General features: G+C 38.1%; 1 protein-coding gene across 1 annotated transcript in view; it reads right to left on the bottom strand.

Annotated features, from left to right (window-relative positions):
- Nucleotides 1-280: 280 nt before the first annotated feature.
- The window catches only part of LMBRD2 (LMBR1 domain containing 2), a 65,074-nt gene continuing 50,816 nt past the window's right edge, over nucleotides 281-14,538 (bottom strand). Inside the window, exons 21-23 of the mRNA XM_073237033.1 lie at nucleotides 3,271-3,524; nucleotides 3,027-3,101; nucleotides 281-1,269 (exon numbers count right to left, since the gene is read on the bottom strand). Coding sequence (XP_073093134.1) covers nucleotides 3,471-3,524 — 54 coding nt within the window. The 3' untranslated portion in view covers nucleotides 281-1,269; nucleotides 3,027-3,101; nucleotides 3,271-3,470. The remainder of the gene's footprint in view (nucleotides 1,270-3,026; nucleotides 3,102-3,270; nucleotides 3,525-14,538) is intronic.

Here is a 14,538-nt window from a genome sequence, read left to right as displayed (position 1 = left end):
GAATTATAGGAAAGCTATAATGCATGGTCTCAGCACAGGCCTCTGGTTTTTAATTGGGGCTATATCATTTTTAGCACAGAAACATTTATCTTTCAAAAAGATACTCAAGGCATGTTAATTGTTTGTAGTTGAGATTGAGCAACTGATAATGGAATATGAGATGACTATGTAACTGGGGTTGCCCATCATAAACAGGATACAAAGGTCTTTATAGAAAATCAATCAAGATATATTGCTCTCTTCATTTGGAGGTCCTTTAATTTTTCCCAGCAGTGGATTTTATTTTCAGTGTAAAGGTCTTGCACTTATTTGGTGAAATTAATTCATATATATATATATATATTTTATGTATTTTTAAATATTTCATGTTTATTGAGGCTATTATGTTATAGTCAGGGACCACGAAAATGAGAAACTGAGTCAGAATGACATTTAATGCAGAGGGCTTAGACTTCCTCTGGAGACTAAGCACCAAGTCTGCACTCCCCTGGGCTTTTATTAAGTTACAACAAGCAAAAAGACAGGCATCCATTAAACTAAGGATGAGTTTTTTCATCAAGCTAAACAATTGCAAGCTAATTACCTCTTAAAGTTTCTCTTATGTCTCATCAAGTCATCCTGCCACGAGAGTCTCACAGTGTGTGCCTTATCTGGGTCTGCCTCAGAAAGGATCACAAGAACTGTTTGCAGTCCTTGTCACACCACTCATGACTTGTACCAGATTCCAAGATGCAGCACCTATTGTTCTCTCTTAGATTAGTTTCTTAGGCACTTCTTGGATGGTGTTTGACTGATCCTGATTACCTGCCAATTCCAAGAGGCCACAGTAATCTCACTTGAATATCAATAGTGTCTATAAGTAACTGGTCTGGGTTACAAATGAATGAAGTGATTCCAAAGTGGCAGTCTTTTCTGTTGCTTTGTCTTTGGCTAACAGATGCCTTTATTTTATATGACGGTGGAGTGCCTAATAGTTAGGGTGACTGCTGCAATGAACCCTATAGAAAAAGTAACTGGACAGAGAAAGACAGATAGGGGGAGGAAGCCCTTAACCCAGGAGGTCATTCCATGGTTTTCAAGCTGGCCACCAATTTGACTTCTTGGGGCCAATGAGAATGCTTATACTTCCAATCACAACTTGGAGGAGGTGGGCAGAAGCAGCATTCACCTCCTTTGGGACTTCTTTGACCTACTGGGTATGCACTATGGAGCCAGAGCCACAAGAACAAAACTTGCATCTCCAAACTTGACAATAAAGTTCTCAAATTCCTGGAAAAAGCAGAGAAAAAAGTCACTAACTGGCCACCAGAAAGAGTCACACTGTTTATGGAGCACAGCTTTTCATTTGAAATCTGTGTGCTTCCCTTGTTTAGGATAAACAGAAACTCTCCTTCCTACAAATTAACATCTACTGTGCTGGATGGCCTAGAAGCAAGTGATTTTCCTGAGCCTTGATTTATCTTTCTTCTCCAGGAACACAGGAATGGTGTATCCTTTCTCTCCAGGCTTAATTTGATGAATTAAATCTCAAAATCTATCTTGTAGGTCAGGCAGGAAGAAAGGGACAGGTTTTGACAGCACCCTCCAGATGACCATATTCCTTCTCCTTCTCTTCTCCTGCAATGTGGACTACCCGCAGAGGGGCCCAGGATATAGGCAGGATCCCCCAGTGGTCAACCACTGAACCTCATCTACCCATGCTAGGGAGGCCACAGAATGCTGTAGTGCTGGAAGGTAGAGAGAGACGAATGATTCAAGTGTCACAATTTACACAATATAATCTCAAGTTCTCAATTTTCTGAGTTTTCAGTGACCTATGTGGGCTTTGCTGTAAGGCAAGCTGTGAAGTTCAAGGGTATTTGTTCCCCTCCCAGCTCCCACTCTACCCAAATGATGTTCTAAGGTGTGCTTCTGCAAGGGCCTTTCATCACTGCTCTCTCCTTTTTCTGGACTCCCTGAGTCAGGGACTCCTCCTGGAGTTAAAGCCACCCCTTTACCCATGAGGGTGGCTGCTGTAACATAAGGGAGGACCTAATGAAAAAAGACTATGCTAAATCTCTCAAAGATGCCTAAAAAGTTCTAAGCTAGACTGGAATGTAAAAAAGTATCAAAGAAACAGAAGTAGCTGGATCTTTGCCTCCTAGTAGTTAACACTTGCCAAGAGGCCTGTGTCTGTCTTTTGTGTTCCTGTTAACTAGGCATGGGTAAGCTGTAACAGTAGTAATAATGACCAAGACCAGTTAGTCATGCCCAACTTGGGCCAGGCACTATAATGGAACTTTTAAAAACATATCATCCAACCCTCTCAACAATCCTGAGTACTAAAGTTATCCCCTTTTTCATTTCCTTGGGAACTGAGGCTCAAGTCACTTATTTGAGGGAATTTATCAAAAAAATCACAGAACCGGGATTCAACTCACACTGTGTCTGACACTGAAGTCTGAGTTCTTTCTACTACATAATACCAAAATGGACTAATCTTCTCTCAAAATTGATCTACAGTTTCAACATATCCCCAAACAAAATCCCAGCAGGCTGCTTTGAAGACAAAAGAACAACTGAACAACTATATTTTTAAAGAATATTGTAGACCTCTAAATCATCTATATGCAAAATTAATTCAAGATGGATCATAAAAAGAAAGCATAAGGAAATATCCTTGTCACTTGGAGACAGGCAAAGATTTCTTAGATCACAAAAGAAAAAAATGGATAAACCAGGCTTCATCAACTGTAAAAGCTTTTGTTCATCAAAAAGCACTACTAAGAAAATGAACAATCTTTAGACTGGAAAAAGCATTCACAATGCATACATCTGACAAAAGATCTTTAGCCAAAACATATAAAGAACTATAAATCTATAAAAAGAAAACAACCTAGGTGAAAATGGACTAAAGATGAAAAGACACTTCACAAAAGAAGAAATAAAAATGAAAACATTTTTACTTAGCACATGAAAAAATGCTTGACATCATTAGACATTGAGGAAATGAAAAACTGGAACTTAGAGGTGCATTTCATACTTACCAGCATGACTAAAATTAAAGACTGATGACACCAAATGTTGGCAAGGATGTGGAGCAGCTGAAATGCTTTGGTGGGCTGTGGGGGTAGATCAAATTGTGCAATCACCTTAGAGAACCGTTTAGCAATTTCTTTAAAAAATGAACCTAGATTTACCCCCTGTCTGAGAAATGGCTGTTTCTGCACTAAAGGCACACTCATGTGGGTGATTCTTCACACCTGAATGAGACAGAAAGGTTTTACTTACCTGAGATATTGGTTCAACAGGCTTGGCCACTAAACATAGACAGCACAAAGTTCGAAATTCCAAGTGTGCTAGTAAGGATGGTCACAAGTGGCCTCCCAAGTTTCTCTGCAACGAGGAAAGTGCAGCTGTCTGCAGCATCAGCCACTACCAGTGGAAACTCTTTCTTTCAGGAGCCCATGGTAGCTGTCCTGAACAGATGGCTACACTGAGTTGCATTTGGCACCATGACCTTTAAAAGGTTTGTAAACGAGTCTCTGAAAAAAAAAAAAAGAAAAAAGAAAACAAGTGAGAATATTCAATATTCACAGAAGGTGTTAATCTTGAAACACATGAAAGAATCTTGGCATCAGAAGAAAACATTTAGAAGGCTCTTCTGTTCTGTTGTGCTCACCTGACAACTTTCTGCTCTAGATATTGGTGTTTCCATGACCTCCTAATCCACCATTTCCTTGTTTTGTCTTTCCCACAATTAGAATGTTCCTGCTTTCTTGTCTCTCTATTCCTTCCCCTCATTAAGTCTTAACCATCTTTCAATGCTCTTCTTGCTTTGGGAAATGTTACCAGCTACTGCTGATGTCTCTGATCTCACTCTGTGGGTTAAACCACCTGAAGTCATCCATGGTGCTCTGTATGACCTTCAATTGTATGCTAACTTTGCTCTCAAATGTACCTGAGAGTGCAGGACTTGTTTTCTGGGGCTATAAGCATCTTGACGACAGTGTCCCATGAACACAAGTGGAGGAACAGCACCTCCCCTTAGACAAACCACTCTAAAAGCTGTGTGCCAGTGACATCTGCTGGCCTCTTGCTTTCAACTATGGGGCCAACGGATGTCTTCACACTCCACTGACAGCAACTCCTTCAAAAAAGTCACCACACTTCAACACAGAAAGTATAGTTATCATCTGTTATCAATATTACAATATTATTGGCTATATTCCCTATGCTGTACTTTGTATCCTCATGACTTAATCTATTTTGTAAATGGAAGTTTGTATCTCTTAATCCTGCTCATTTATTTCATCCATCCTGCCCCTGCCTCTGGCAACCATCAGTTGTTCTCTGTATTTATGAGTCTGTTTCTGCTTTTTTGTTTTGTTTGCTTTGTTTTTTTTTGATTCCACATATAAATGAAATCATGCGCTAATATTGCATGCCAACTATACTTCAATTAAGATTTTTTAAAATTCTAAGGAAAAAGTCACTGTTGCCTGGGGCTACTGCTTGGGCCAGAGAATGAGAATTTTGTACTTTTCCATGCCACCAAGAGCCTCTTCTGTGACACAGATCCCAAAAACCCTGTTGAGGATTAAGGCCCTGTATCAGCTTTCACTTGAACTTTTAGTTTGTTTTATTGGGATCATTTACATTTCTTTTAATAATGTTTAAACACATGCTGGTTTATACAGCATTTGACAAATATCCCACCTGACAGATTCTACACTGTGGATTTCAGGATCCACAGCATTGGCTGAAAAGTGAGATTCCCACTTTCCATGCCCATGAGTCAGGCAGTGAACTCAATAACTGAGTGATCAGCAATCAGCAATATGACCTCCTTTTGCTGAAGTAAAGGCCCAACACTTAGAGAATCCTGAGGAGACAGCCCTGTCATCTGCCCTCTGCCCTCTAGAGAGTGAGTGATGCAAGGAGTGGGTCTCTATCCCATGAGCCGTAATTCCTGGGGAGCTTTAGAAATATATCTATGTCTGGACTTCACCATAAAAAAATTGCATAAAATATTCCAAACATGGGGCCAATATATAAGTAGTCTTTCAAAGCTCTTCAAGTGATTCTAACATGCAGCCAGGGTTGAGAATGGCTGTTACCGAAGAAGAGAGAAGGCAACAGGCACTTACCCTAACAAGGCCACAGGGTATACCACCATTCATATATAATTAAATGGTTCGGCTATGTTTGAAACCGGTTCAGGAGAAAGGAGATGAAATGAACTAACGCTGGGACAAAACTTGTTAAATCTCTCATCCAAAGAAAGCAAATCCTTGCTGTAAGGATCATTACTGGGGACAAGAGAGATGAAGTTGTTTTGTCATCTCAGCAGCGTGATGGACAGAACAGGTTTCTTCCAAAATGACACGAGATGATGAGGGGAAAATAAATGTGACCAAATGTACAGTTTTAGGTTATAGTAAGTCTGATGAGGGTGCTCTGTTGGATCAGAGAAAGCATAAAAAAAAATGCAGCCAGTTTAATGCACATGGAGAATAATCCAAGGAGCCTTCTTAAATTCAATGATCAAATCAGGATCATTTTCCAAATTATTCTGGAACAATACCAAAGGTTTCAATAACTGTAAAAACTAATGAAGAAAGACATGACTTATACTTTGGTCTAGCATTTTAAAAAATCTTGATCTTCAGGTAGTGCAATAAGTGTTTACCCTGTGCCTACTGTGTGCTACATACACACTGTGAGAGCTTCTGTGGATCTATTAGTGACCAAGGAAAACATGGTCTTTGCCTTCATGGAGCTTACAGTTTGACAGGGAAAGCAGATATTGAGAAAAATCAATGCAAATAATAATAAATTAAACAGTGTGTTAAGCATTTCAAAAGAAAAAGGCTGGCATTATGAAAGTGTTGAAACAATCTAATTAGCCTAGCAGTTAAAATAGTGATTCTGCCTGTGCACTGCTATCAATTTTACGTAAATCAGTGGAGACACATTTTGAAAGTTCAGCTTTTGTAAAAAAAGAAAATTGAAGTATCACATGGAATAGTATTGAGAAATTCAAGGCACATGGCATAAATTTTTGGAAATTAGCAAATGAAAATATAAACAATTTAATATGGGGGAGAGAGAGCTTTGCAGAAACAGTTCTAGGCCCTGTTTACATACTGTAAAAGTGCACGTTCCCTCCTCAATCTTGCTGGAGGAGGCCGAGAAAAGAGGAAAGATTGGCGAGGGGGTTGTTTTTTCAATCTCTCATTCTCTGCTCAAATACCTACCTTGCCTGGCTTATATTAAGTACCCAATACATCTATTTAATGAAAAAGAAAAAGCACAAAATTAAGTGCTAGGTCAGTGGTATAGAGAAGTTTAGAGGAAGAGATGAAGTAGATGAAAAATTTTATGAAGACAGTATCTAAGAAATGCCTTGACTGATGAGTAACACCTTTAGAGAAATGAGGCAGTCAGGCATGATTTTCTTCCTTGATTTCATGTTCAAGATGAGTAGTTTCTTTATTTTGAATTTCAGATGAGTGGAATTTCTAGGAGTTAAGTGTCGTGACTTTTTCTCTGCAAAGCTTGAGAGTGAGTCTTAAATGGTCAAGTCTCAGTTCTGCAAAAATCAATCTTTGTGACTCCCATCATCAAGACATTTCTGAGAAGACAAAGGAACAGAAAGAAGTAAAATTGAGTGACCTGTGACTTTAGCCAATGATGAAGTAGTGAGTTACCCATCACTGTCCCTGAGTTGGAGGGACTGAAGGCAACGAGAGCAGGGAAATTTCAGATTGAGATTCCCCCCAATTTCTGAAGGTAATATCTACTCATTTCAGGCTTGTAAGAAGAAAAGGCTGGAATGTTAACCAGAGTACCACATTCCCAAGACTGTGTGAAGAGACTGTTTTAGGGATGTTTAGGTAGAGAAACAAGCATCAGCATACAGTATGTTAGGTGGTACTAAGTTCGAAGGAGAAAAAATTAAGTAGGGATGGCTCCTTTGAGAAGTGACTTCTGGATATGGCCCAAAAAGAAGAGGGTGAGCTTAACCACAAGGATGGATGCTTGCTGTTTCCTAACGAGTATCTCCTGTGGGTCAGCCTTATGCTTGGCACTTTTCAAGTACATTATCTGATTGTAATCTTCACAGCCACCCTGATGAGTATTGTAGAATAAGTCATCATGCTACCCTCCCCCAACTTTTTTTTTTTTTAACAAATATTAGGCTAAGGTTCAGGTTCACTATCTCTGAATTAACCAGGTTCAAGGGTTCCCAAACACCACATTAAGAGATGCCACTTACTTATCATTTCTAATAAGGTGTATTTTTTATCTTCCCCATATATAACTATGTCATAGTAAATAAAAGCATGTTTCTTTTTTTCTCATCCTTAGACCTCTTACTTCTCATCCTAACACCTAAGGAACAAACCATGTTGGATAGAAGTGGTGATGGTACACATCCTTGGCTTGTTCAGGTTCTCAGAGGTAAAGCCTGAATGAAGCATTTAGGATATTGGCAGTTTAGGTTTATATATATACATGTCCAGATATACATACATAGATATGCATTCTTTATCAGCAGAAAACAATGCTAGCTTTTTTAAAAAACAGGACTTTAAAAAAAATTTTATCAAAATGTTTTCTGCATCTGAGATGTCAGTTTACTTTGTTCAACTATTAATGTGATTTACAGACATCTACTTTTCTTTTTAGAAATCTTTTATATTTTGAAATATACACATTCAGAGAAGTGCATCAGATATAAATGTACAATTAGTAGGTATAAACAGAAACATGCTTGTAAAAACCACCCAAGTGAAGGAACAAAGCCTTTACTGGATCAAAGCCTCTCTGAATAATACCCCTGAATGTCCATCTCTACCAGAACCACTACCCTGACTTGAATAGTAAATCGCTTTACATTACTTTCTTTGTAGTTTGCCCAACTAGGTATGTATTTCTAAACAACGAAGTTTAGTTTTTGGCTATTTTGATTCTTTCACTGTTTTGATTAGATTTTTATATCATTCCATCTTCCCTCTGAGATATATCATATTTCTATTCTTTAAATTATTACCTAAGAGATTATAGCATGCATCATCAACAAAGTCTAGCTTAAGCAGAATCTTTACTCCTCCCGGATATTACCATAACCTTAGAACATGATAACGCAGTTTCCTCTACTCCCAACATGTGTGGTAAGTTATGTAGCTTAACTCTATATTTTATTATTAAACAAAAGGTACATATAGCAAAGCAAACACACAAAAGCATGTACTACTCAGCAATTCATTACAACGTGAACACCTAGAAAAAACTACCACCAAGAGAAGTCAGGCAGCAATCCAGAAGCTTCTCTTGTGTTCCATCCCAACCACTAATCCCTTCCTCTTCCTCGAATGTAAGCAGTAGCCTGACATGTATGTATAGTAATCTTCTCCTTTTTCTTATGGTTTTACTCCAAAGTATTCATATTTCAATTCTACAATTTAGTTTTGCCTGTTTCTGAACTTAATGTAAGTGGAATCACACTGATTTTTTAAATGTCTGGCTCCATTTGATCCATGTTATGTGAGTTGCATCCATGTTGATGCATAACTGTAATTCATTTTCATTTAGTTATTCATATATATATATATATATATATATATATATATATATATATATATATACCTCATGTTGGAGAAATAAGCCCATTCTGTTGATTGAACTGTTTATGGTTGAGGCTGTTGTGAATAATGCTATGAAAATTCTTGTACATGTATCTTGCACATATACACACCATTTTTGTGTGATATACTCATGGCCATGACAAAGGTTACCAGTGTTTTCTATGATATTTTATAAGTTTTAGTTTTGTGTTAGTTTTAGATTTATGCCCCATTTTAAATTGATTTTCATGGAAGTTATAAAGGCAGTGTCTAGATTCATTTTTTGCATGTGATAGTTCAGTTGTTCTTGCATTTCTTGAATATTCTTTCTCCATTGAATTGCTTTTGTTCCTTTTTTAAAGATCAATATTTATGTGGGTCTATTTCTGATCCATTAGTCTCTTCTCTCACCAATCCCACATGGTAGGTTTTTTTTTTTCAAACAGGTGCAAACAGGTTTATTAAAGTGAAAATACACATTTGAGAAGGTAGTGCAGGCAGGCTCAAGAGGAGAGCCTTGTGGGGGTGGGGAATGGGGGTAGTCCCTGGCTTGCCTACTTTTTTTTTTTATTTCGGTATCATTAAACTACAATTACATGAGGAACATTATGTTTACTAGACTCCCCCATCACAAAGTCACTCCCACAAACCCCCTTATAGTCACTGCCCATCAGCATAGTAAGATGCTATAGAATCACTACTTCTCTGTGTTGCACAGCCCTCCCTGTGCCCCCCCATTATACATGCTAATCTTAATGCCCCCTTTCTTATTTCCTCCCCGCTCATCCCTCCCTTCCCTTCCATTCTCTCCAGTCCCTTTCCCTTCGGTAACTGTTAGTCCATTCTTGGGTTCTGTCATTCTGCTGCTGTTTTGTTCCTTCAGTTTTTTCTTTGTTCTTATACTCCACATGTGAGTGAAATCATTTGGTACTTGTCCTTCTCCGCCTGGCTTATTTCACTGAGCATAGTACCCTCTAGCTCCATCCATGTTGTTGCAAATGGTAGGATTTGTTTTCTTTTTATGGCTGAATAATATTCCATTGTGTATATGTACCACCTCTTCTTCATCCATTCATCTACCAATGGACACTTAGGTTGCTTCCATTTCTTGGCTATGGTAAATAGTGCAGCAATAAACATAGGGGTGCATATGTCTTTTTCAAACTGACCTGCTGCATTCTTAGGGTAAATTCCTAGAAGTGGAATTCCTGGGTCAAATGGTATTTCTATTTTGAGCTTTTTGAGGAACCTCCGTACTGCTTTCCACAATGGTTGAACTAATTTACATTCCCACCAGCAGTGTAAGGGAATTCCCCTTCCTCCACAACCTTGCCAACATTTGTTGTTGTTTGTCTTTTGGATGATGGCGATCCTTACTGGTGTGAGGTGATATCTCATTGTGGTTTTAATTTGCATTTCTCTGATAACTAGCGATGTGGAGCATCTTTTCATGTGTCTGTTGGCCATCTGAATTTCTTCTTTGGAGAACTGTCTGTTCAGCTCTTCTGCCCATTTTTTAATTGGATTCTTCACTTTTTGTTTGTTGAGGTGTGTGAGCTCTTTATATATTTTGGAAGTCAACCCTTTATCAGATCTGTCATTTATGAGTATATTCTCCCATACTGTAGGATGCCTTTTTGTTCTATTGATGGTGTCCTTTGCTCCTCAGAAGCTTTTCAGCTTGATATAGTCCCACTTGTTCATTATTGCTCTTGTTTCCCTTGCCCGGGGATATATGTTCGTAAAGAAGTCGCTCATGTTTATGTCCAAGAGATTTTTGCCTATGTTTTTTTCTACTAGTTTTATGGTTTCATGACTTTCATTCAGGTCTTTGATCCATTTCAAATTTACTTTTGTGTATGGGGTTAGACAATGATCCAGTTTCATTCTCTTACATGTAGCTGTCCAGTTTTACCAACACCAGCTGTTGAAGAGGCTGTCATTTCCCCATTGTACGTCCATGGCTCCTTTATCATATATTAATTGACCATATATGTTTGTTAATGTCTGCAGTCTCTATTCTGTTCCACTGGTCTGTGGCTCTGTTCTTGTGCCAGTAACAAATTGTCATGATTACTGTGGCTTTGTAGTAGAACTTGAAGTTGGGAAGCGAGATTCCCCCCACTTTATTTTTCCTTCTCAGAATTGCTTTGGCTATTCAGGGTCTTTAGTGGTTCCATATGAATTTTAGAACTACTTTGTTTCAGTTCATTGAAGAATGCTGTTGGTATTTTGATAGAAATTGCATTGAATCTGTAGATTGCTTTAGGCAGGATGGCCATTTTGACAATATTAATTCTTCCTAGCCAAGAGCATGGGATGAGTTTCCATTTGTTAGTGTCCTCTTTAATTTCTCTTAAGAGTGTCTTGTAGTTCTCAGAGTATAGGTCTTTCACTTCCTTGGTTAGGTTTATTCCTAGGTACTTTATTCTTTTTGATGCAATTGTAGATGGAATTGTTTTCCTGATTTCTCTTTCTATTAGTTCATTGTTAGTGTATAGGAAAGCCACAGATTTCTGTGTATTAATTTTGTATCCTGCAACTTTGCTGAATTCAGATATTGGTTCTAGTAGTTTTGGAGTGGAGTCTTTAGGGCTTTTTATGTACAATATCATGTCATCTGCAAATAGTGACAGTTTAACTTCTTTACCAATCTGGATGCATTGCATTTCTTTCTTTTGTCTGATTGCCATGCTAGGACCTCCAGTACTATACAGTTGGGAGAGTGGGCATCCCTGTCTTGTTCCTGATCTTAGAGGAAAAGCTTTCAGCTTCTCACTGTTAAGTATGATGTTAGCTGTGGGTTTGTTATATATGGCCTTTATTATGTTGAGGTACTTGCCCATTTTGTTGAGAGTTTTTATCATGAATGGATGTTGAATTTTGTCGAATGTTTTTTCAGCATCTATGGAGATGATCATGCGGTTTTGTCCTTCTTTTTGTTGATGTGCTGGATGATGTTGATGGATTTTCGAATGTTGTCCTATCCCTGCATGCCTGAGATGAATCCCACTTGGTCATGGTGTATGATCCTCTTGATATATTTTTGAATTGTTTGCTAATATTTTGTTGAGTATTTTTACATCTATGTACATCAGGGATATTGGTCTGTAATTTTCTTTTTTGGTGGTGTCTTTGCCTGGTTTTGGTATTAGAGTGATGCTGGCTTCATAGAATGAGTTTGGAAGTATTCCCTCCTCTTCTATTTTTTGGAAAACTTTAAGGAGAATGGGTATTATGTCTTCTCTGTATGTCTGACAAAATTCCACAGTAAATCCATCTGGCCAAGGGGTTTTGCTCTTGGGTAGTTTTTTGATTACCGATTCAATTTTGTTGCTGGTAATTGAACTGTTTAGATTTTCTGTTTCTTTCTGGGTCAGCCTTGGAAGGTTGCATTTTTATAGGAAGTTGTGCATTTCTTCTAGGTTTACCAGCTTGTTAGCATATAGAGTCTCATAGTATTCTCTAATAATTCTTTTTATTTCTGTAGGGTCCATCGTGATTTTTCCTTTCTCATTTCTGATCCTGTTTATGTGTGTAGATTCTCTTTTTCTCTTAATAAGTCTGGCTAGGGTCATCTATTTTGCTTATTTTCTCAAAGAACTAGCTCTTGGTTTCATTGATTTTTTCTATTATTTTATTCTTCTCAATTTTATTTATTTATTTCTCTGATCTTTATTATGTCCCTCCTTCTGCTGACTTTGGGCCTCATTTGTTCTTCTTTTTCCAATTTCAATAATTGTGACTTTAGACTATTCATTTGGGATTGTTCTTCCTTCTTTAAATAGGCCTAGATTGCTATATACTTTCCTCTTAGAACTGCCTTTGCTACGCCCCATAGAAGTTGGGCCTTTGTGCTGTTGTTGTCCTTTGTTTCCATATATTGCTTGATCTCTATTTTAATTTGGTCATTGATCCATTGATTATCTAGGAGCATGTTGTTGAGCCTCCATGTATTTGTGAGCCTTTTTGCTTTCTTTGTACAATTTATTTCTAGTTTTATACCTTTGTGGTCTGAGAAGCTGGTTGGTAGAATTTCAATTTTTGAATTTACTGAGGCTTTTTTGTGGCCAAGTATGTGGTCTATTCTGGAAAATTATCCATGTGCACTTGAAAAGAATGTCTATCCTGCTGCTTTTGGGTGTAGAATTCTGTAGATGTCTATTAGGTTCATCTGTTCTAGTGTGTTGTTCAGTGCCTCTGTGTCCTTACTTATTTTCTGTCTGGTGGATCTATCCTTTGGAGTGAATGGTGTGCTGAAGTCTCCTAAAATGAATGCATTGCATTCTATTTCCTCCTTTAATTGTTAGTATTTGTTTCACATGTGTTGGTGCTCCTGTATTGGGTGCACATATATTTATAAAGGTTATATCCTCTTGTTGGACTGACCCCTTTATAATTATGTAATGTCCTTCTTTAACTCATTACTTTCTTTGTTTTGAAGTCAATTTTGTCTGATACTAGTACTGCAACACCTGCTTTTTTCTCCCTATTGTTTGCATGAAATATCTTTTTCCATCCCTTGACTTTTAGTCTGTGTATGTCTTTGGGTTTGAGGTGAGTCTCTTGTAAGCAGCATATAGATGGGTCTTGCTTTTTTATCCATTCTTTCATTCTGTGTCTTTTGTGTGTTCAGTCCATTTACATTTAGGGTGATTATTGAAAGATATGTACTTATTGCCATTGCAGGCTTTAGATTCGTGGTTACCAAAGGTTCAAGAGTAGCTTCTTTACTATCTCACTGTCTAACCTAACTCGCTTATTAAGCTATTATAAGCACAGTCTGATGATTCTTCATTTTCCATTCTTTATGTTAGATGTTTTATTCTGTACCCTTTTGTGTTTTCTTTGACTCCTTCTGTGAGTAGTTGATTTTATTTTTTGCCTTTAGTTAGTATTTGGTTGGTCTGCTTTGTTTGCTGTGATTTTATTTTCTCTGGTGACATCTATTTAGCCCTAAGAGTGCTTCCATCTAGAGAAGTCCCTTTAAAATATCCTGTAGAGGTGGTTTGTGGGAGGCAAATTCCCTCAACTTTTGCTTGTCTGGGAATTGTTTAATCCCTCCTTCATATTTAAATGATAATCATGCTGGATACAGTATTCTTAGTTCAAGGCCCTTCTGTCTCATTGCATTAAATATATCATGCCACTCTCTTCTGGCCTGTAAGGTTGCTTTTGAGAAGTCTGATGATAGCCTGATGGGTTTTCCTTGGTAGGTGACCTTTTTTCTCTCTCTGGTTGCCTTTAATACTGTCTTTGTCCTTGATCTTTGCCATTTTTATTATTATGTGTCTTTGTGTTGTCTTCCTTGAGTCCCTTGTGTAGGGAGTTCTGAGGGCCTCCATGGTCTGAGAGACTATTTGCTCCCCTAGTTTGGGGAAGTTTTCCACAACTATTTCTTCAAAGACACTTTCTATCCCCTTTTCTCTCTTCTTCTGGTACCCCTATAATGCATATATTGTTCCATTTGGATTGGTCACACAGTTCTCTTAATATTCTTTCATTCCTGAAGATCCTTTTATCTTTCTCTCTGCCTCAGCTTCTGTTTCTGTTCTCTGATTTCTATTCCATTAACGGCCTCCTGCACCTCATCCAGTCTACTCTTAAGTCCTTCCAGAGGTTGTTTTATTTCTGCATTCTCCCTCTTACCTTGATCCTTTAGCTCTTGCATATTTCTCTGCAGGTCCATCAGCATGGTTATGACCTTCATTTTGAATACTTTTTCAGGAAGATTGGTTAAATCTATCTCCCCAGGCTCCCTCTCATGGTTGTCTGGGTAATTCTGGACTGGATCAAATTCTTCTGCCTTTTCATGGTGATAGAGGTAGTCATAGGCAGTTGCTGCGTGTCAGCTGGGAGAACAATGTAGTGCACATGGGCAGCAGCTTCTGGTTTTATTTCCTGAGCCACCATGGGTGGGGCAGCC

This window comes from Manis javanica, chromosome 1 (genome assembly GCF_040802235.1).
Source record: "Manis javanica isolate MJ-LG chromosome 1, MJ_LKY, whole genome shotgun sequence".
NCBI classification, from domain to species: Eukaryota; Metazoa; Chordata; class Mammalia; order Pholidota; family Manidae; genus Manis; species Manis javanica.
This window is presented reverse-complemented; position numbering and strand designations above follow the sequence as displayed.